This window comes from Varanus komodoensis, unplaced genomic scaffold (assembly GCF_004798865.1).
Source record: "Varanus komodoensis strain SLA01 unplaced genomic scaffold, ASM479886v1 scaffold5, whole genome shotgun sequence".
NCBI classification, from domain to species: Eukaryota; Metazoa; Chordata; class Lepidosauria; order Squamata; family Varanidae; genus Varanus; species Varanus komodoensis.
Window position 1 is genome coordinate 6234872 of NW_025336087.1, and position 24662 is coordinate 6259533.

Below are 24662 nucleotides of genomic sequence, written 5' to 3' on the forward strand. Positions count from 1 at the left end.
AGAAAGAGAACGAGCAGTAAGAGCAACTGCAACAGTGATGGATAGAAGGCAGACTCACTCAGGACTGGACATAATGCGGGAGCCTTGCCCAGGGGCCCTCAAAAATCTGGGGCTGGCATTACTGTGAAGAAAGCGGTCACATGGGGTGTTGGGTGGTTGGCTGGAGGCATGTGCATGAGTGCGCACGCGCGCACACACATCACAGCCCATAAACACAGCGAGGGAGAGCAGACCTTGAACTCCAAAACCTGAATGACTCCTCTGACTTCGCATTTGCTGCTGCAACATAAGGCAGTGGATTCACCACTCATATGATAAAGCTGCCCCTGACCCTTCCTCCTTCCTGCAGTCACCTGCATATGCCACATGTCTTCTCAGAAGAGTCCCCCAACCTTCTGGAGAAGATCCAAAGGGCACCTGGACGGCTGAAGGGGGAAATGCATTCCGCCAGCAGCTTCCTCCTGCTGGCAGAATGCCACCATTGGATACAACCCAAAAGCTGTTTCAAAGAAGCAATCTGGTTAATTTCCCATTGCCCCAAATTAATTCCCCATCGAGTCATCCTCCTCAGTTACTTTCCAACCCCAATTGTGCCAACTTCATACCATTTCAAAATGTCCCTTATCCATTTACTATCCAGAACCTGCCAAAATAATTTCTTTCCCTGCTCCATGCACAGAAACTGATCCAAGAAACCAAGAAAATCATCTTTCCCCCCCTAACCCTGACCAGTATCACTGTGGGTCACAGCAGTCTCTTTTACCTCTTGGTCTGTCACCCATGCAGCCACTGTGAATGTGTGGAAGCTGGAGGTGGGCTTTCAAAGACAGGAGATGCTTAGAAGCTCCCTGAGAGATTGGCAGGGAGACAGTCAGCTGCTGGTTTCTCAACAGTGCCATACCACCGGTGGTGACTGAATCACATCTTGTTCATTATCTTGCTCGAAATCACAAGTGCCTGTGCAGTGCTGCAAAGGCTTCCCGCAGGGGCAGAGAAGAAACCTGCCAACCATCTTTGTGTTGCTTCACTGAGACACTGATTCCAGAGTGTGCCCAGCTAGAACTTGCAGTCACCATTTTGAACATTTTCCTTTCTTATTTTAATTGCCATACTACCCTGGCCTAGACCTCAAAAAATTGCCACAAGTAGAGGTGGCCTCATTCCATCACTATCAGCTGACTACATAAACAGAGGCTGTTCCCCTGGTACACAGTACTTTTTAAAGGACATCTCTTCCCTACGTGGACATTTGAGATGTAAGAAGGAACCATATCTGAGCAAGAACCTAATGGCATCATGCAATAATGCTTGCCTGTATTGGGCTGCACTGGGTTCACTATCACATGTTACTGATATTGTAAATAGTTTTGGGTGCTCCTCATTTCAGTGGTGTCATATCCTGGTGTGCAAAAAAAAGTGCCTTGAGAGTTTTGTGCACATCATTTTCTAAAAAATTATATAAATGTCAAGGTCAATGAAGGCTAAGTCACCGTGTCATCATAGTACAACAGGTGCCTGATATTAGTAGCACTGGAGGGGGGAAAAGAGAAGATCCATCATATGTAGGCCTGATGATGATATTAAGAGCACAAGAGGAAGAGAGTGGCAGATGTAGCAAATTAAACATGCTGGGATTTACACACACACACACACACACGCTTAAAATGAGTGCCCTGTTGGTTAGAGAGATGCAATAAGGATTTATAGCCAGTTGCTGCAGGGGCTCACAGCAAATTACAGCAAATATCCACAATGACATTACTAGACCCAAAACAGTGGTTGCCACCTTGAATCTTAAGACACACAAAAATAGAGAGGATAAATGATTGATTGACTTCACACTAACAGATAGCTAGGTAGACAAACAGATGCAACTGGCAATAGAACAAAAGTGTGGCATGATGTTACCATTTCCCTAAGAAACAGACAACTAATTAGCTGTTTCTATTATCTAACATGAAAAAGGAAAACAACAGTAATGCTTTGTTATTAGCACTGTTCTGATTGAGTGTCTGATTGATGAAACTGAGGAAAATGTATTAATACAAGTTTCCAATAAAGAGTTCACCTCCCAGGCCAGAGTTGAGGAATCTCAGGTTTGGGGGCCTCCCCCGGCCTCCCCAGGGCCCTTCCTCTGGCCCCCACCCCCTTTTCCCAAACTACTGACCATTGGTGGTTTAGCCAATTTTGTATTTTTTCTCCATTCAAAAAGGTTAAAATGCCTTTCCTAAGGCTTAGTGACAGTAGAATCTTCAAGCTACAATATATGACCATCTTTTATACTTTTGATCATATTCCCTTTACCTTTTCATTCACTGTTGCTTCAGCTGCACTCAGCACTGGGATGTGCCTCCCAAAGCTTCTCTGAAATTGAATTTGGCCCTTGGGCTGAAAGAAGTGTTCATCTCTGTGCCTACACTACAAACATCTGCAGGAAGGCAGCCTTCACATGTGCAATTGTACACGCGAAGGCACCTTCATGAACAATATGCAAGATCTCACAGAAGCCATCATGAATACAGCTGTCTTTTGCTGACACCCAAGGAAGGGGTAGTCACAGCTGTACTGCTCTCACACAGAAAGAGCACAAGAGTGGTTCATTTGAACTGGGATATAGATTGCAGTCTCATCTACATGTGGATCCGGTTCACACAAAACAATAAACCATCCTACCCTGAGCTGGTGCCTTCCAGATCGTTTGTACAACTTCCAGAATTCCTGAAAATTAACCATACTGACTGGGGCTGATAAGAACTAAAGTCTAAAACAGCTAGAGAGCATTACAGAGGGGAGGGGTGTGCTTGTCCCCTGTTTAGCATGGCATGCATAATCTGAATGACAATGAGAAAGCCTCGGTCTCCTGCAAAACTCTCCCAAGAGCTGTGGGAAGGAGTCTGAAAGCTTAATTTGCTTTGTTGTTTGGGCCAGAACCATAATTAATATTAAGTATGGCTATCTTAAAGAGGAATTTAAGAAGAATTGTTTAAACTAACAGTAATTACTAGTTTATTAGTCCAGACAACACGACAAACTTCAAATGGAAAAGAAACAGAAGTACAAACTTCTGAACTTCTTCTCCCAGACTAAATGCAAGCCTTAGAAATTCTATTCTATTCCATTCCATTTGAAAGCTCCTTCTAGGCCATCTTTACATACAAGGGCTTTTTCAAGGTGGCTTATGCAATAAAATCTGACACAATATAGGAAAGGTCTTGCTAGATCAGATCACAGTTCTCCCCAGACTAACCATGAGCTTTCTACAGAGATGCCTTTCGCTAGCCCACAAATTGGACATAATGGCAATAGCCCTTTCCTATTGCTACACCTCAATAATAGATTCCATAAAGCCATCATAACCAGTTGCCATTGCTCATCTCCTCATCTATTAATCTGACCAATTCCTATTTAAAGCCAACTAAACTAGCAACTATCACATTGCCATGAATTCTACTAAGTGATTTTGCACCATAAGATGTACGTTCCATTGTCTATCCCAAACTGTGTTATCCCAGCACAACTGGGAATCTGAAATGGCACCAAATGGTGTGCCACAGTTCCATGCCAGGACCTCCAGTTTGAAACATTTACAATAAGGGGAGGCCAACATCACTTCTTCAAATGACAGAACACAGATGACTGTACAAACTGTTTCCAATCACTGAAGCCAGTGGGGGTGATACGGAGCACACTGGAACTTCATACGATGCACATCCTCTTTCAGAATTCCCACATGTAGCCCTAATGCTTATGGGAACTTTGGTAGGTTACCTTCCTAATTAAGGACAGAGGATCATATCCAATGTCAGTCTGACTAAAGACTCTTTCATTTCAATGGGCCTGCTCTAAGTAGGACTAAGACTGGACACAACCCAGAGGCATTATTTTGACTTTGACAGCAAAAAAAGCTAATATCACATGTCTAATTATATGCATTAATTGTGGCTTCTAGTGGGACCTCAATTTGTTATATCAGGAAGACTTCAGACTCCTGGGATCGACTTTGTTTTCCACTAAAACCCTGAGGGCACCTGATGGAGGCAGATGCAAAATAGCCACTGAAGAGACACAGAACTGCAGAACAAGGTGCCTCAGAGTACTTGCCTGTTTTCAAAACCAGAATTTATGTATTTAAAGTTTTTCTATGCCGTCCCATTACTAAAAGTCTCTGGATGACTTACAAAAAACCAAAAACCAAGGAACAAAAAAACCATAACAACAACGTACAACACACTGCATCCAATAAATAATAATAAAAACAAGGATAAAACCAGTTAATTATTAAAATACCAGGAAAATAAAAAGGTCTTTGCCCAATGCCAAAAAGAACAGAGTGACGGCACCAGGCGAACCTCCCTGGGGAGTGCATTCCACAATTGGAGCACCACCACTGAAAACTCCCTTCTGTGAGTAGCTACCGTCCTAATATCCTTCAAAGAGGGTTCCCAGAGAAGGACCTCTGCCTCCAATCTTGGGAGAGGGGGACAGCACATAGGGAATTGGAGTGTGCACACAAATGCTTTCACACAAAAATCTGTTTCTGTTTCCTACTAAGCTGTATGGATTTCAGCAGCCTGATTTAGTGGCAGGGAAAGGATTTTTTCTGTAGCTAAAGCATAGCGAGTTGGAAACTTTTGCTGACAAATCACCCAGAAATGTACCACTGTGATCAGGATGGACTTTCTGTCTACTTGTGTTATATCACGGATAATTTATCTTACTTCTTCTAGTTAAATTTCTCCCCATGCCTAAGTTAAAACAAGCAAAACATTAAGTATAACATTATCAAAGCAATTTACAAAATAGAAATGGAATCTATTAAAACCCCTAAAACTTCACTTATATGTATACCATTGTTAACTATGAATGCCAGACATGGTCCTAGTAATAATCTTACCTGAATTAGTTTAGGTAATATGGGTGTGTGAGGGGGGGTGTCACATTGAAATTCATTACAAAAAATCATGATTCATATTTTTTCTTATTCGTGAAGGTATCTGAGTACCAGAATACCACATGCAAATTTCTCACTTCTATTCTCTCTGAAATGGAAAAGAATTCTGACGCCCTCCCTCAATGACAGATGATGACTCAAACCTGCCATGGGAATTAGGCATAGTAACATAATCAAAGTCTCTTGGCATTGTGGATGGCTCTTCGACAATAAATATCAGTGTCACTAATGCAAATTATAACGACAAGAGCATCATAGATCTCAAAGAATGAGCAATGGGGTGGGAAGATGGGACACTCATTTCATCTTGAATGATCAGCAATCTCAGATAATTCAGCTCTGAAGAGCAACTACAAAGAACCAGGCACTGCAAAGCTTTTCTTTGCCCCCTCAAAATCAAAACAACTTTCTGCTTTTGAGCTACTCTTTCCTGCTTTGATTTTTGTACGGTTGTACAGTTTTGTATTAACTGTTGAGTTCAATCTGCAGTGCAACCTCCTCCATTCCTGTTTCCTCTCCCTATTCCTTTGAATTTTACTCCTTACTCAATTCCAGCATTTCAAATTGATGTCCATTTCTTCTGCTTATGACTAGTGACTAAACTGCACATATATTACCCTACAGCTGTGTGTAATAAAGCTCAGAGGCAATTTTAAAGGGTAACTCCTCTATCTGAGTGAAAATGCCCAAAGAGTCAGAGAATTGTCCCCTTTTGGGCAGAACAGCAACTAGCTGAACAGTGGTCTACCAAATATATAGTGCTCAATAAATCTGCTATATAATAATTGTGAAGCACTACAGGTTCCATGATCATAAAGTGGTGCAGAGCTAATCTTACAGCAGGGATAGATATTACAAAAGACAGAAATAGGATGCACTGCTATGGAAAATATATATGACAATAGGCACTTGTTACCAGAGCATATCGATGGATCACACAACAGTTTGCGCATGTACCAATGCTTATTTGAAGGGATACAGGCTGAAATGTGCCATACTGTAATACTAATTTCTGGCAGGGAGACAGAGTTTGGATATACAAGTGAAAGGCAGTTTGTGATACTCCAGAAATGTTGGCCTGTAAATCTCATAATTTCTTACCATTATCTGTTGCTAGGCCAATGAGAGCTGTAGTCCTCCAGATGTTCTGGGCTACAAGTTACCCAACTCTGCTATAATACCTACGCATATAGTGAACCCATTCTTCAACTATATATCTTGTTGACAAAATAGCCTTGCCCATACAAAAGAATGGCACTGTCAATCTGTAGAGAACCTCAAGGTTTGCAAATGTTCAAATAACTTTCGGGAAAACACAAAATAGCCCAATGAAGACCAAGAAAGGAATACATAGGAATAGGAAGCATAGAATGGAATAAAATTTGGGATAGGAAGAATGGAATGGAGCATTCGGAAAGGGCATGGCTGACCAGAATCCAGATCAGGCAAACTCCATGCTGCATTGTGTACTGAAAGAGTCGAGCAACTTACAAAACACAAACACACAATTTTTCGTATGCCAAACACACTAGCTGAAGCAAAGATTCATAGCTAAAGCTGTGTTGTTGTTGTTACGTTGTTATGTACCATCAAGTCAGCTCTGACTTATGGTGACCCTGTGAATGAATGCCCTCCAAAATATCATGTCCTTCACATCCCAGCTCAGCTCTTGCAAATTTGAGACTGTGGCTTCCTTATGGAGTCAATCTATCTCATATTTGATCTCCTTCTCCTGTCTTTGACATTCCTTATCAAGATTGTTCCTAATAGTATTTTTTTAAACCTATATGAAATTACCAGAAGACCTCTTGCTAAATAGGTCCGTGGAAACAATCTGTTGTTAAAACATACCTTAAATTTGGGAAGAATATCAAGAGGAGAATTTCTTTTGTATCCAGCCTCCAGCCCTGAGACCTACCAAAGAAAACTCCTGTGGACATATTGAGGGCAGACCAAATCTCTGAAGAAATAGTAAAATATACATATGTAGTTGGAACTCAGTGTTTCTTTTGAAGTTTTGTGCTTTCAAAGACCATACAAAAATCTTTATGTGAGGACCCTTAAAATGAAAGTGTATGACTGTTTGTCTGATTTAAGGGAAGCTCTGAAGCACTCGAAATTCTCGGACTCAGATTGAGAAGTGCCTCTCCCACCACACCTACTTCTGAAGTAAATCTTTGGTTTTGTGCAATCCCACACACATCTGCTCAGAATTAAGTGAGCTGAACGCAGCCGGCTACCAGGAAAATAGCTAAGGACCACAGCTGTTGTCAGCAGTGCAAGGAATTCTGAAGGACTTCAAGCCCTTCTTCAGTAAAGCTATCACTCATTGGTAGAGCACATGTGTTGCATGACTTGGAGAGCTGCTGCAGTTCAGAGTAGACCTGGATTCCCAAATGTGGTAGCGTCCAGATGTGTTGCTGGCTGAGAATTAAGGGAAAAGCATGCAATACATCTGGAAAGCACCAGATTGGGGAAGGCTGCATGGAAAAACAGTCTGGCTCAGTATGAGGCAGTGGGAAGGCTCCACTGGGGAATGCTGGGAGTTGAACCTTTTTCTGTCTAAACTTGCATAGAATTGCACCTTACTGCCTCAGATATGAATATGCAGGTAGTGCAGAAACCCCATCTCTATGCAACTCAGAAGGACAACACAGGTGAATGAATGGAGGATGAGATGGCTGCTCTTCCCTTGACCATCCCTCAATGGCGCACTACCTAGAGATAAAAGGTGAACGATCAGAGGAAGTTCTTCACTGATCGGTCATGGTTTATTTAAACCTTGGCTTGCTGCCTTGGTCAGCTCTTGTCTGACAGATGATCCAACATACCATGGTTGGTTTTCTCAGACCTTTCTCAGTTTCCTTTCTCCTTCACTTTTTCTCTCCTGCTATCCCAACTACCTTTGTAACACTGTAGTACTTACATAGAAAGAAGCTAGAGTTTTTGACTACTCTGGACTGCTGCCTCTCTATCCTAGCAAAACACCTCACAAACAACCCTTGATTCTAGGTCTGCATGTAATGACAATTCATGGATTAAGAAACCCATATTTTGCAACTCAACATCAAACCATGTGTTCTCTTCACAGATTGTTTAGGGCAGGGGTCTCAAACTCAACTGACCTGGGGGCCGCTTGAAGTAGAGTCTGGGTGAGGCTGGGCTGCATCAAGTATTCCACCACCACGGTGGTGGTGGGCCGCTCATCCCACGGCCAGCCTGGGCGCCGCCGGCGCTTTGAAGGCCGCAGGGCCCCTCCCCCATGCCCCGCCCATCCCGGCAATTGGCCCGCGGGCCGCGCATTTGAGTTGTTAACCCTAAACCAGGGGTCTCAAAGGTAACTGATACTTCTTGATTCACACATGAAGACAATCCATGATTCAAGAAGCAATGGCTAAATAAACAGGGATGGGCCCAAACTTCTTCTTACTCCATTGTTAGCTTTTCTTTCAAAATGTTGCAATGTTGAGTAACCTTTTTCAAATATATGTTCAACTGCATGTGTTAAGTTAGACTGTATACCTTGTCACATCGTACATTGCACATTAAGACTGAGACTAAATTCAGACTCTGTGTCTTCAACTCCAATCCAACTTTTTCCACACCCCCACATCCTAGTGTGTGTTGTGCTGTGCTGTGCTTTGCAACTAGGTTGATGAAGAGTTCTGGAGAAATCAGAAAGTTTGTTCAGTATGTTTTAAAATTTTGGTTGCTCCTAATAAAGGGACTGTGGGTGGCACAGTGGTTTAAACTGCTGAGCTGCTGGGCTGGTTGATCGAAAGATCGCCGGTTCGAATCTACACAATGGGGTGAGCTCCTGTTGCTCCGTCCCAGCTCCTGCCAACCTTGCAGTTCGAAAGCATATAAATGCAAGTAGATAAATAAGAACCACTTCACTGGTAAGGTAGCAGCACTCCATGCACTTTGGTGTTTAGTCATGCTGGCCACATGACCACGGAAACTGTGCGGACAAATGCTGGCTCCCTCGGCTAGGAAATGGAGATGAGCATCACCTCCAAGAGGCAGACATGAGTGGACTTTAATGTCATGAGGAAATCTTTACCTTTACCTTTTTAATAAAGGTATTTTGCAATGTATGGCTGTGAAAGTTGGACCATAAGGAAGGCTGAGCGCTGAAGAATTGAGACCTTTGAATTGTGGTGCTGGAGGAGACACCTCGAGTCCCTTGAACTGCAAGGAGATCAATTTTTTTATTTTATTTAGGAAGCTTCTATGCCGCCCCATTCACTGAAGCCTCGGGGTGGCTCACAACAAATCAGTCAGTCTTAGAGGAGATCAACCCTGACTGCTCTTTAGAAGGCCAGATACTGAAGATGAAACTCAAATACTTTGGCCACCTAATGAGAAGGAAGGACTTCCTGGAAAAGAGCCTAATGCTGGGAACAATAGATGGCAAAAGAAGAAGGGGAAGGCAGAGGATGAGGTGGCTAGATGGAGTCACTGAAGCAGTCAGTGTCAGCTTAAGTGGACTCCAGGGGATGGTGGAGGACAGGAAGGCCTGGAAGAATGTTGTCCATGGGGTCACGATGGGTCACGCATGACTTCGCAACTAACAACAATAATAAAGGTATTGCCTGACTGTGGAATTACAGAATTTTTCTTCCAGACCAACACACATATCAATATTTTAACCAATTACCGTACTTTTTGCTCTATAAGACACACTTTTTTCCCCCTCAAAAGGGGAAATATCTGTGCGTCTTATAGAGCGAATGTGTGTGTGCCCGACAACCGGGATGCTGCCGGCCCGCCTGCACCACGTGACACCACCTGGCCGGCATGTGCTCGGCGCGTGCTGCTCCACACCCCCCCTCCGGTGCAGGTGAGAGCTGTGCCGCTCAGGGGGAGCAGTGAGGAGGAGGAGGAGCCGCGAGCTTTAACCCGCCAGCTGCACAGAGAGACGGACTGCTCACCCCCACCACCCAGAAAGACCTGCCGCCGCTGCCGCACCGCCCGGAAGACTACCGCCGGCACACTGCCGGTCTGGCTGCACCACACCTGGCCATCACGTGCTCGGCATGCCCTGCTCCGCCCCCCTCCTCTGGCACAGATGAGAGCTGTTAATCACAGGTCGGAGTGTGTTTTCAAATGGCAACCCGTCTTTTAATGAAGCCCATGGGGAAGTGATGGGGAATGTGCCTGTGATTATCAGGAAGCTTTCCATGGATCCCTCCTCTAAAAACTAGGTGCGTCTTATGGTCAGGTGCGTCTTATAGAGCGAAAAATATGGTAATAAGATCTCCAGATGAGGATCTGTGCTATTCTGAGGTGGGTGAAGGGAGCTCTGTCCCACTTTCCTTAAAATGGGATAGCATTTCAACACAAGCTTGCCCAGCTTCAGCTTAACCTGCTCTTTTGGACCAGGTTGTTGGATGGTTGGTGATCAAGATACATATTTGCTGTCCAAATGAAAAGCATTATCAAAGAGCATCCCATCCCAGTGTTAACAGTGTTGGCTTCATTGGGAAAGTGGGTTGGAAAAGTGTGGGATTCATTGTCCCATTGTCACTGGTGTTGAACAGCAAACTGTCTGCTCTTTTTCTGAAACTGAAAAGAGGCAATTTGTGGAGGAAGTGAAAGGAAAAAAACCAGTTTCCCACAAATTGCTCCTTATTATTGTGTGTTTTGTTGCATGCAAAATATGCCTTACCAGATTTGGGCCTTCTTAAACTGTTATGGAAGCATGTAAGATAGCTATTTAATCTTGGAATTACCTTTCCTATTTGTCAGCCCTATGTAAACACACTGCATGTGAACCAGCCTGCATTTGGTTTCCTCAAGCCTTTCTAAATAGAAGTGAACGGCTGCTCAGTTTTGGTTTTTTTTTTTCTGATGACAGGGATCTAATTCCGAGCCTCGGGATCCATCTTAGTTGCCACCCTGCATGAGCCACACGTGGCTCAAACCCAGAAGTCTGGAACCAATTCTTTATTAACTACAACCTAAGAGAATCTGGCAAGAAGGACAAAACATGGAACTTTCAAGCCAATGGGCAGAAATGGCAAGTTATGATTTTCTTAGCTAGGTTGTCAGGTGATGAAGAAAAACTAAACATGCATGAGCACAGACACACATGCGTACACACAGCTTCCTCCTACATAAATGTCAGAGTCCTAAGATACACACTTGGATGCTCTCTAGTTCCTTTAGGCACCCTGCTCCACTTGACTCGCATACCTGCCAGAGCAACTTGGCCTGTAATTCCTGAGATGTTACCACCCAGCTGGAGATAAGTGGTAATCACATTATCTCACTAGATCCCTTTTTCATTGCTGTGCTACAAATATCTACTCAGTCCCATCCAATCCAGTACAGCTAACTCACAAGTAAGTGGGTATAAGACTGCAGCCTTAGACATGTTTCTAACAGACAGGTCAGCCTTGTTTATGTCAAAACAGCAAAGTCTGTCAAAGGAAAAGTACTCTTCTTAAGGGTTTCCAAAACTTTCCTTCAGAGTTCAGTTTGAGATAAGCTCACAGGGATGTAGCCACCCGGCACATATGAAAGAAAAGTAAAGAAGCTACTCTTGAACATGTGCCAAGCCGCTTCCTTTGCCTCTGAGCAAGTGCAGTCGGCTCACACATGTATTCATTCATTCATTCCTATGACCCATGACCCTGATGCATGTAAGCCTCCAAACTTGGCGGCTTACATACATGCTATGCCCCAAATGAGGCTGAAGCCATACCTCATGCCAGGAACTGCATCTAGAAGGCCATTTCTGAGGTGCTGATTAAGAGTCAGCATAGGTCCTTGGCTCCAGCCTCCTCACCTCCCTGCCACCCCACCCCCCAGCAGGCCACCTTTCCTCCCTTAAGTCACTCAATTGTGACTTTGCAGGGGAGCAGTCCTCATAGTTCTTTCTGTGCAGTTGTGAGAGAGGCTCAGCCTTTGGTTTCCCAGCTCCAAGGTTGTAGGACCTCAGAGCTGGGACTCCAGTTAATCTTATACCCTCTCAGATGATGTTAATAGGCTGTAGGATTCTGTCCTTACTAAATTTGTGCAGCTGTCCCATACCCTGATTAGAAGGTGGCAACATATGGCCCTCCAGACATTTTTGGCGGTAACTCCCATGAGGCTGCACACTTGGCTCTGCCAGATAGGGCTGATAGGAGTTACAGTCAAATAACATCTGGAAGACCACCAGTTCCCTATCCCTGACTCAAGTTTGAGGATGGATCCAGGAGCTTCCAAGTAAAAATATCAGACTTCACCATAGGTCAACCTAAGCACACTGTGCATTATTAGAAACCAAACACTCCTTCTAGTGTAACCTACCAAACTTTCATTCATATTCTTTACCTAGATAAAGTACACCAGAGACCAGGTGCATTGAATTTTTGTTTTCTGTCAACTAGCATACTTTTAGGAGTTGCATAAATTTATGAAAATTTCAGCTTGGCATTCAGGGGTGAAAAATCCATCCTCCATGAACAGTGAATTCACTGTCCAGGAGTCTGTATATACTCACCCTAAGCACAGGTGGTGGTCAAACATTCAAGTGCTGGTGAGCAACTTCTAAAGTACTAAAAGCAAATTGGTTGTCCTTCAGATGAATTTTCTGACTAAGGTATTATGTAGCATTACAAAATGCTTATATGCCTTTGCATGTATATAGAAACTTTCATACAACTACCACCAATGAAATATCTGTAACCATAAACCTTAACACTGAGGCCAATCAACCCCCTCTTCCAAACCTCCCAGGAAGTTTTGGAAATTCTGCAGTTAATTAGATTTTCTGTTTAACTGGGCAATTAATATGCTTTTCCATCAAATGTACTTTGCTGCTTTTTGAACCCACTGCCTTTTGTTCTATTGTCTGTAGCAAGTCTCTCAAATTTCACTGCATCCTTTCTTAAAAACCAGCCAAGGCAATGCAAAGTAGACCTCAGCCAATCCTCACATCTTGGATAGTACATTTTTGCTAATTACAAGGTTTGTCCCCAATTCTGACTCATTGCTGACTCATTTTCCATTCAATGTACTGTCCACTGTAAGTTGTCCTCTTGTCCCTCCTCATTAGTATAAATATTAATTCCTTATTTGCACTTTTATTCATTCATTTTCTCCCACTGTGTGCATGATGAGCATTTTCTCATCACTGGGTCTTAGCTTGCATACCTACCAGATGTCCACATTATTACAATCATTTGAGACCTCAGAAGTAACTGCAATCCCTCCTGGTGCCACAACACCTACAGGTCTAATAAACACGTCTTCTCTGTTTTGAAGAACAGAAATAAATTCTGGAAGAGCAGAAATAAATTCTACCCAGGGACCTTCTTTCCTATTAAGGACTTCATTTTCTATCCATACTTCATGATATATTTTCTTACAGCAGTTTTTTCTAGCCCGTATTTTTAGGGGAATGTTAACAAATAGGTCTATCCATGTGAATATCAAGTGAGGCACTGCCAAATGTGTTGCTAACAATACATTAGAACTATTGTATTATTCATATGAAGGAAGTCACTTTCTAACACACCTGCCTGCTTATCTTCTTGCTCCTACTGACGGGAAAACATGCCTTCCTGCCAGCACCCAGTGTCTGCTGGAACCAGCTGGAGCATTCAACAACATCGTCACAGCCATATTCCAGGGACAGTGGCAATATTCTGAGCAAAATGCTGGGACTGTAAATAACCTCACTGTTGTATTCTGTGTTCAGATAACACTGGATACAAACTCTTGCCTATATGACTATATTATTAGGCTATCAAAGCATGCTGTGCTCTATAACACATTGGTGGAAGCAGGCCAAGCCTACCCAAATCCAGCCAGGTGTGCTCCCCAACCCAGGATCCAGACTTGAAGTCTCGAGTGTGAAGTAAGGAAGGAGATGCTGTTTTGTTAGTAATGAAAGGAAAGAAGATCCAGGCTTCTTGTATTTCCATCTGGCCAGGCCTATTCAGAGGCCTCATGCCTGCCTGCCCATCACAAGGGTTCACATTGCGCATTCCTATTCCACCCTGTGGCTGACTTTGGGAACTAAGCACTCACAGTCCTGGGCACCTTCAGCTGACCAGGTCCTAAGAGCTAATTCCCATCACCACTTGAGGGTCTTATTACCAGTCCTTGCAGACCTAGCCAACTTCCACACAAGGATCTGATGCATCTATCTTACACAGGCATGTGCGTGCATGTGAAACTCTTTGATTTCAGAGAAGCAATGGGGGGGAGGGGGGATTCCGGTGATGGGCAGGGTGGAAGCTGAAGAGGGTAGGGTCAAAGGCAAAAGGCAACAGCAAAAATGCCAGCATTCTTCAGCTAAAGCACCCAAGTAACTCATGCTTGGGTGAGACATTTCAATCTTACTGAAATACGGGGGGAAAAAACAGTACCAAAGCCAGTCTACCCCAAGCCACTGGTAGTCAGGGAAAATGGAGTGGGTGAGAGGAAGGCGTAGTAGCCCTCTTGGGAACTCCTGGAACCTAAGAGGGCTGGATCTGGCCTCCAGGCCTGAGGGACTGACACCCCTCCCTTACTCAATGCTTCTTTCAGACACTCCGGAACACGCATTGAAAGGCTAACATGACAGTGCACCTCGTTCAGTGCTGGTGCCCTTTGTTGCTGTTGCCCCTCTTTCCACCTGCCCCCCACCCACCCCGTGGATATAAGCTGGAGAACAGTGCTTGTGGCAGCAGCTTCTCATAGCTGCATGATAAGGACAGCCGTGGTCTCTCCTTTCCCTTCAGGTATTTGTTTTCCTACCAGGCCAAGCCATCCATCAGAAAGCCTCTGCAGTTTTCCCTGGACTGAAACTGGATCATTACAAAGAGCTCAGCACATGATGTGCAAATCAGTGATAAGACGGCCACAATGGCAAAGTTGACCTCACATGATCCCTCGACTGAGCCAGGGGTGAATCCCACGTGGAAAGCGTCCTCCTTCAGTTTTCCACTCCCTACCCTCGTCACCAACTTTTATTATTGAAAATGGAAAGTTTTATAAGCCTTGGGGAGGGAAAATCAAACTCAAATAAAAAACCCTTTTATAAAACATGGTTGTTTCCATGACTTGCTTAGTGATCACATCTGCTCTCTCCTACATGAGACAAATGAGAAGAAAAAAAAGGAATATGTGACTAAGGCATAATCAGGGTGGATATGTTCACTGAACCAAAGAGGAAATTTTGGATTTTTACAATTATATGAAAGAAAGCAACCATGAGAGGCCTTTAATGTATTGCTTCAGGGCTGAGAGAGCCCTACTCAAGACATGAAACATTAATTAATAACACATTTAACCAAGCACCACATTAATTGGGTTACATGAGAAAAACAAAAACAAAAACAAAAAAAAAACCCCTCTTCTTGTTACTTCTGTATATTCTTAGCACTGGATCTGTTAAAGTGATCCAGGGCCCTTCCTCTGCACCAGTTTGAAATGCATAACATGGGATCCTGCCACACTTGATAATGCACAGCTGTGCGAAGAGTCCCTGGCAGATTTTTTTTAAAAATGGTGATTAGGAATCAGGGTGGGAGATGGAGGAAGGAAGAGATTTGCCTTCAGAAATTGTCCTAGTACTGAGTGTATTATGAATAAGCACTTCTGTCCAGTTTCTAGAGCATACTGTTCAATAAGGGTGCAAGTAAACCATGCTAATTATATAACAAAATAGAATGGGCTCTATTCATCTCCCATAGCCAGGATTGTATAAGGGAGAAAAATGGTAACAAATAAGATGCAAATGATGCAAATTGTTCATTCCCAATGTTTCAGTGACATCACAGACAAAAAGGTGTGGGAGGGGGAAGACTCTTTCTGTGCATTCTTAGAGAAAGCATCATTTGCATTCTGGTGCATATCCCAGCAAAAAGGGGGTGGGGCAGGGAGAGGGGAGGAAAGGGAAGGAGGCGAGACAGCAAACTGTTTACAAGAAAAAGGAGGAAAAACAGCTTTTTTGACAAAAGGGGGGGGGCTTAGTTGAATTGGAGAAAGAGTAATTCTTTCAAGACCCTAAGAATGCAACTGAAAGGTTTGAAAATAAAGTTACATTTTTATTATTGTTAAAGTTGGTCAAATTCAACAAGGCGGTGGTGGCAGTGGATGCTTTCATGTGTTGCTGTTTTTAAAAAGGATGGCATCATAAAACACCTCTTTCTGATTGCATTTTCCTTGTGTTCCAAAACTTGCTTTGTATTCCCTGTGTGGGATTTTTGTTGTATGCATACCTCGATTACAAATCCCACTTGCATCACCATCACTTTGTGTGCTAAAGAATCACTTGTCACAGCATACATCAAACAAGCCGAAGTGTGCAGCAGTTACTCACCATATCCATGAATGCCTTCTGAATGGAAAATTGTTCACATGCATCATGTTCATAGTTCTATCAGCATCAGTCCTTGTCCTCTTCTGAAAGCTTAATCTGCTATGGTATTCACAGATACATTCCACAACAACTGCAGCATTTGTTAGTATCATGGGCTATTGCAAAGAATATTGTATTCCATATATTGTGAGAATCTCCAGACAGAATTTTGTCTAGGTAGGTGTCCATCCATTAATACAATTCACTTGTATTTAAAAAGAAAATCACAAAAGTAATCGTGTATATTTAATAACTTATCCTAAATGAAGGCTATGGTTCCCCTTGAAAAATCCAAAGTATAAATTAAAGCATCTTCATGTGCAGCATTTTTGACAGTAGGAAAATCTTAGTCAAAAGTGACTTTCTTGTCATCTGGACTAGATCAGTTTTTAAGAGGAAATGTGAAACTTCACATGGTTTTGCCATGCTGTCCTTTAGAAACAAATATTGCTTTTTCTTCCTTCTTAAGCACATATTCTTCAGTAGTTGCTTTAATTACCTTTCTTTTCTTTGTGAGAAAGAGCAGACAAAGAATAGGGTTTAATCCCATACAAAGCAAACTTCTCATCTGGAAATGCAGTCTCTTGGCTCACAGCTTCATAGAAGAGAACACTAAGGTGATTTTCCTGCCCCATAAGATAAAACCACAATGACATACCATTATGAACCGAAGTTGTTGCCAGGATCCAATTCGTAGTTGCTATTCAACCCCATCATAAAGCTTGTTGGCTTTAGCTGGAAGAAAAATACCTAATGCAGCAATATTGTGTACATTTTGGAAGGAGAAAGTCCCATAAAAATCACTGGGGCTTACTTTGGAGAAAACACGCTCTTGCTCATGCTGCAAGCTATTGATTCTTTTGCTGCAGAGACCAGGTTTGTTTGTGCTTTTCTGTGTTGCACTGGGGATTACACTCTATCTATCTGAAACCATGTGTGTGTCTCTGTGCCATGCCAGAAGAAGCCCCAGTTTAAAGTCCTAGGTAATCGAAGAACTCCTTCCCTGAAGTCTCTCTTCTGTCTCCCCACGAAGAATCGGGTCCTCAATGCGAGTTGTTTTTATTAGAAGTAGCACTCCTGAGCGCCTGGCAACATCACAGGGTTGAAAGACTGGGAAAGGCGGCCCTCCTGTAGCTCTCACACGATGCAGGCAGCGGGGTCTTCCTCTCCTCGTTCCTTCCAACGGTGATTTCCGAGGAACCCTTTGAACCCTTTGTCTCCTTTCCGTACAGTAGACTCGGGACACTTGCAGGCCAGTCTGTGGCACTATAATTGTGCAGCAGAATTAGCTCTGGGCTGCAGTGAAGGCTGCCCGAAAGAGGATGTACTAGCGTCAAGGGGCCCCTCTAAGTGGGTTCTCCATCTTGGCACCGCGTATCCTCCAGTGCTTTTCCAGCAGACGGCCAGACAGAAAGGAGAAGGCTGCTCGGTCGCACAGAGGGAAACGGGGCGACTCCGGGCGTTATCGGCATGCCTCGTCAAACGACAACGTGGACAAAGCCCCGTGTAGGCGCATTACGAGCCAGCAGCGTCCGGAGCCCCGGGCTTCACCATTTCCTACGTTTGCGTGGCTCTTCGAACGGAGCGCCCGTTACCTGATTTTCAGGAGGCCCCGCCCGCAGCACGAAATGCACCGAAGGGAGAGGGTCGCCTGAAATGGCCATGGCTTTCGCACTTCATGGGTCAAGCTTTCCGAAGGAGCCCTGAGCTATCGGGACAGGAAATCCTGTGCTGCTAAAAGTCACCCGGCAGGAACGAACAACAAACCCGTACAGGACTCGCTCCGAGAAGAGACAGCACTAAGGAGTGTCCGCGCGATCGGGGGGGGGAGGGGGGGAGGCAGAGGCAGAGGCAGAGAATGGGGGAGACTGCAACGCACGTTGTTATTTGGGTGCCTCCTGTTTCCTCGAGCACCGCTCTCAGCCGCCCTCTACAAACCCTCCAGTGAGCCCCAGCACCGTTGTCATTCTGGAACAAGAATCAGATAGTAAACTGCTGGAGACTAATAGGATATTGGGGATCAAATCGCCTTTGTTACGAGTTCAGGAACAAAGCCTCGCTTCCTAGGTGCCCGAGGACGGAATAAGATGCATTCACCTGCCTGCAAGGGGCTTTGTGTCTTCCACCCCCCTCGCCCCCCCCCCAGGTTGTTGACACCAGAGCGTCGTAAAGGTAAAAGGGGGTGTGGCGGCGTGGTTATGGCACGCCAGACGCGCTGCTCGAAGTTTGGTTCTCTTCCCCTCCACCCCGCAAATACAGTTCAGACAAAAAGGGTATGCATAGTCCAGCATTCAGGATGGAATGCTTAAAAAGCCAAACCCCAGAATGATGCGCACACCATCCAAGAGAGGAAGCCCATACGTTTATTAGATGTTCGGGAGCATGGGTCATTTGGGGATGCCGAATTATTAAGCAGGTGGGCAAAGCTCTCGCCAGGAAAGGCTCCATGGTACAGTAAAAGAAAACTCTGATCCAGGCGGCACAAAATGGAAAAGCGCCTCGCATTGCCATCTAATGCTGCCTTTTGCCATTGCTATTCACTGCCCGCATTATCTCTCCATACCGTTGGCTAAGGCGATGACTCATCTTGCTGTAGAATGTCTTGTAGGCTGGGGTGGATGCGACACAAATCATTCTCCCCGCCACACACACTTCTTTCTCTCCCCGCTCCCCCAAATGCTGAGATGGCCTTAGAAGCAGGGCGCACCAGGGACTGTTCAGCAGCTAATAGTCTCCTTTCTTGAGGCAGAGCAGCAAGCATGCAAACTCACACACCCCAAGTCAAGTGCACAGTGCCCAAGGCCAGCTAAGTGCCTTTGGCCTCTCCCCAAAAGTAAGACATGTAAAAACAGTTCATCAGAAAACTGATAATTCCCTGCCCTTGCATGTGACAGAAGCATCACATCCCAGGACGGGGGTATGGACCCTCAAGGGCCCAATTCCATGGTGTTGAAGCTGAAGACCAAAGGGGTGGGGCCAAAGACAAAGGGGGTGGGGCCAAAATACTAGTATATTTTTCCTTGATGCTCTCATGTAAACATGCCTTATGAGAGGTATTTCAACTTTTTATAATGGGAGGAAAAGGCACACAAAAGCCAGGAAAGCCTCAACAGTCTGGTGGTGGGGGAAAGCACAGATCAGAAATCAGTAATGAGTCTTTCATTCACCTTAGTTTACCATAGCAGTTCTGATTCAGCAGATGGCGGGCGGGATGAACAAAAGCAGACGGGTGCAAAGTAGAGGTGGAATAGTGTAAAACATTAACAAAACTTTGTGAATGGGCAGTAAATAAATCTGTAAATAATGAAAGTAAAAAAGGTGGACTGTCCCCAGCAAGGCCAGATCTCCAGACCACTAAGTATGTCTAATCCAGAGGCATATGTGGTGCTAGTCAGACGGGAGGAGGCAAAGAAGAAAATGCATTTCCTAGAAATAGCTAGTCTTGACAGTAGAGTTAACAAGCTGGATCTCAGGGGAAACTTAAAGGAAATATACTGTTGACATGCAAATAATGACCAAATAAAAATCTGAAATTTTTAAGAAGCTGCAAATCTAAGCATGTAAATGAATATACCATCAATGAATTTTATTCAAGCCAAGAGAACTTTCTCTGAAGAAAATATTATTATTATTAAGATGGAAGGAGTCATGTGAAATCTGCTACTATTTCTATTTCAGGAACCCAGCAAGAGAGGCAAGGCTGAGATCCTTCTCCAGAAATGCGATATGACCCTTCTGTGGCCCTGAATAGATATATTTTCCCTGCTGCCACCACTTGCCCATGTGATGCTGCATCCTGACGGACTACTTGTACAAGGACCCTCCTTGTTTAGTCTCTCTGATGTCTGTTACTTAGTGCCTGCATTTAGATAAATCTCAGGATCTCATTTTCTGCAGGTATCAACATTTATTAGGATCACCGCTCACAAGCCAGGACTACCAAGTGCTCAATGAGCCTTTGCTAGTTTGACTTCTACATTTTCTAGATCAAATTCTTACATTTCTCTCAAAGGAAACATATGTCTCTGTATCCCTGCAACGACCTAGCCCGTATTGGGGTAGTGAGCCTGAGGGTAAATTCACATCCTAGATACATCTAATTATCAGTTCAAAATCTGCTGCAGGTTTGAGTCCTGGCAACCCAAAGAACCTAAGAAGGGCCCAGTGGGATCAGACCAGGGCACTGCCTCACCCACATTCTGTTCACACCTATAGGAAATGAGGGTGCAACAGCACCCTCCCATCCTTGTTCCCCAGCCAGCACAGACCATCAGGACTAGCAGCCATGAATAGCTTTCTCTGCACTTTTAAAGCCATCCAGGTTGGTGGCCATCATTGACTTGTGGAACTGAATTCCATATGTTAACTACATCCTGTGTGAAAAAGTACTTCCTTTTATCCTGAACCTCTCATCAGCCTGCTTCATAGGATAACCATACTTGGTTCTCATACTATGAGAGAGGAAGAAAAATGTCTCCTTGTTCATTTTCTCCACACCATGCATACATTTGCACACTTCTACCATGTCTTCTCTTGCTCTCTTTTTTAAGTGAAACATGATGTAACCCTGACAGATGGTTGTTCCAACCCCTCGATCATTTTAGTAGTCCTTTTCTATACTTTTTCTAGCTCTACAACTTCCTTTTTTGGATGTAGTGCTCCGAACTATACAACGTAGTTGAAGTGTGGTTGCACCATCAATTTGTAAAAGGAGAATATGACAATGGCAGTTTTATTTTCAGTTCCTTTCCTAATTTTGTCTAATATGGAATTTGCACACTGGGTCAACATTTTCACTGGGCTGTCCATCACAACTCCAGGATCTCTCTCATAGTCACCACTAGTTTAGATCCCATCGGTTTGTACTTGACTTTTGTTTTTTGTTTTTGTTTTTTGCCCCAACATGGCATCACTTCAAATGTGCTTCCTCTGAACCTCATTTGCTATGTTGATGCCCATTATCCCTGCTTCGAGAAAACCTTTGAAGCCCTGCACAATCCCTTTTGTTTTAACCACAATAAATAATTTGCTGTCATCAACTAACTTGGCCAATTCATTGCTCATTCCCAAGTCTAGATCTTTTATAAATAAGTTGAAGAGCATCCCAAGAAGGGAAGTTGGAGAAATCCATAACAGACTTAAATGGGTTTGACTTTCTAAGACTCTGATCTGTGGTTTTCTGAGGGGACCCATGGATTCCTTAGGTGTTTCTTGAGTGCACAGATTCTGCAGTCTTACAGACTTTTTATTTTGTGTAATTTTATATAAATTCACTCACAGAAAAATATTGAAAATAAAACAAACAGAAAAACCCAAAATGTGTCTTTTCTTCATAGGCTGTGAAAGTGAGAAATTGCACTGTTGGGGGAATTTGCTTATGTTGCAAGGAATTTACACATTGTAGGGAGTGCAAACTTGCACAACTGTGAATGAGCACAATCACATTTGTGTGAAATCTATTTCCATCAATAGGTATATGACAGAATGAAAGGCACCTAACAATCCACACAAGATAGATGGAACAGATAATTCATATATCCCTAATCCTAACAGAGATCCCTGAGAGACCCCATTGTTTACATCCCTTCATTAGAAAAATTTACAGTTTATTCATACTCTCTGCTTTCCATTTGTTAACCAGATTCTGATTCATAACCAGATTCTGACCTCTCCTCTTACACCATGACTGCTAAATTTTCTAAGGAGCCTTTGGTGAGGGACTTTGTCAAAAGCTTTTGGGAAGTCCACGTGCATAATACCAATAGATCATCCCTATCCATGTTGTTTTTATTATTTTCCCACTTTGGTTTGGAGTTTTTTGAACTAGGACAGAAGCACCAATGCAGAGTGTCCCTTTCCAGTTATCTCTGGCATGTGCATCTTCTACTACGACATCCGGGGCTCCATTTGGGTCTCCAGACCGCCTATCATGTTGCACCATGTGCTCTTGGCTTATTTGGGCAATCGGAATCGTTTTCATCTTCATGCCCTAGGGATGATTCAGCCGTAACTGGATGCTTGTCAGCTCCTATCAGCTTTCCCCCATTTAAAAAAGGTTCCAGAAGGGTTCCATTTCAAAGCTGCTTTGCCATCATTTTTATATTTTGCATCAGCAGTCTCATTCCATTTTGGTTCCAGCAGAGCCCATTCCCAGTGGGAGGCACAGCCTTTTCCAAACTCTTTTCCAGTGCCTAACAAATCTGAGCCTGCCCTCCCTATACCATCATTTCATCCAGACTCCTCAGCTGTGCTTGTCCAACTGTGTGTGGAAAAAATAACATTCCAGAGAAAACCACATGGATGATCCTGGATTCCAACTTTCTGCCTAGCAGCCTAAACTTGGCTTCTAGGACCTCACAGGTGTATTTCCTCACATCCGTGGCACCAACATGGACTACAGCTACTGACTCCACTCCAGCACTGTCTGTAAAGATTATCGAGACAGATAAACACCAGACAGGCAATTCACCACGCAATCTACAGACCCATAACAAATGCCGGTGTCTACGAGCTCAGGTGTCTACAAGCTCCCCACCCCTCACCCACTGTAGGCACATCCTTGTTGGAAAGATATTTGTTCCTCTTCCAAGGACTGGTCCTTTCTAAGGCATGATTTTCCTCTATTCTCTGTGACAGCAAATGAGCTGAAACCCAGCCCACACTAATAACAATTAGGATACTGATATTTGATCCCCAAAGATCTCCTCCACCTACCCCTTTGCCTCTCTTTGCTTCTCTAGGTCACCAGATTTGGCTTCAGGGAAGCAAACATAGTGAGCCAGGAGTTCATTACACCAAGCACACACAATGACTTCTGCCTATTTGCCAAATAGCCATGCAATACACTGGCTAGCCCTCACAACCCTGCTGGCTCTCTACTTGCATAACTCTTTTCTGTTTAACGGCTATTACTTGGTTTGTTCACTTGGAAAATGAAGGAACAATCCTATGGCCCCTGGACAGTGTCTGAGACTGTATCTGAGAAGCCACAGGATATTTCAGAGTCCCAACTATGGGGCTGGAGATACTCTTTTGGTGTTGGAGCTGGGGCGCCAACCCACTCCTTCTGTACTTCAAGTCAACATGGAAAGAACCATGGTCAGAAAAGCAACCTTGGAAGTGAGGGAAAGGAAGCACTTTGGTGAGTGGGAGGGGAGGAGACTGGTAAGGCCTGGTTGCAAGCTACTCCAATGCCCCTCCAGTCACTTTTCCTCCCCTCCATACTCCATGCTCCAGCTGGTTGGGCAAAAATCCCCATCTAGCAAAAATACATGGTAGCAGGACAGAACACCCACCTCTTTTGCTGTTTTGCACTGGATGACTGTAAACCTCCAGGTTGGCAGCTTATGGTTGTTGCTCTAGGACCATGCTCTAAATCATTTACTAGGAAAATGTGAAGGATCCATTGATAGTTGTTTATTTATACCTAGAGTTACTTACTAATCACCTCCAACACAATAGTCTTCACTTGAGGCAGTTCACAAGTTCCACTGAAATTACTCTACTGATGGACATACATGTTTCAGCCAGATATTAGATCTTTGCTCCTTTTCATTCACATTGGCTTCATTTTCCTGAGTTTGTGTGTATGTGTGCATTTCAGACAGACTGACATGCTGGCGGGTTCAAACCACTCACTTCAAAAGCAGTAGTTCTGTGAGTCTGTAGTAAAAAATGACTGAGCCTGTGGCAGTTAAAGCCTCATAAATGCACACATTTTCCTAGACTATACTCTGCTTCATCAGATAGAGGTGATACATGCATAATCACTCCATAATACTATGGGCCACATTTGAGGCCTTCCTCTAACCTCCAAGCAAGGGTCAAAAGGGGCAATAAAGGAGAGTGCCTTCGATGCGCTGACCTCCATCATGGAATATCCTCACAGAGGTCAACATGGTACCAACTCGGTCATCTTTTTGGTGCCAAAGTAAGACCATTATCTATTGTCAGGCAGTGAATGGCATATGATTGGACATATTAGCTGTTTCAACAAGCCAAGTTTTCATTGAGGTTGCTTTAGCTGCTTGTACTATTTTAAATTTTGTATATTAAAATTTTATCATGTTTGTCTTTTGTACTTTGTGAGATGTTAGATGTTATAAACCATTCTGAGAGCTTCAGCTAGTAAGCATTATAGAAACGAAATAAGCAAATAAATAAACAAAGCATTATGCTTGAAGGTGCCACCAGTCTGTTTGTTGTGTTCCTCTCCAAAGATCACCTGAACTTATTGGTATCATAAGACTGTGAAGTGACAGGTTTTCCCTATCAGAAACTTTCTCACCGGGTGCTGAATTGTCAAGGCCAAACTAATACACAGATCCATGCCAGGCAGAACAATCCAAGCTAGGAACCTGCCTTACACTG

The 24662-nt window shown here is 43.8% G+C and overlaps 1 protein-coding gene across 6 annotated transcripts in view; it reads right to left on the reverse strand.

Moving 5' to 3' along the window:
* Nucleotides 1-24662, reverse strand: part of PDE4D (phosphodiesterase 4D) — a 666530-nt gene that overhangs the window by 322914 nt on the left and 318954 nt on the right. For 2 of the 6 annotated variants that reach the window (XM_044446040.1, XM_044446046.1), the window contains exon 1: nt 16254-17940. The exons of the other annotated variants lie outside the window; for them this stretch is intronic. In XM_044446040.1, the coding sequence (XP_044301975.1) occupies nt 16254-16405 (152 nt within the window). In that variant the 5' untranslated portion in view covers nt 16406-17940. Of the gene's footprint in view, nt 1-16253; nt 17941-24662 lie in introns of those variants that run through there. 6 annotated transcript variants of the gene reach the window in all.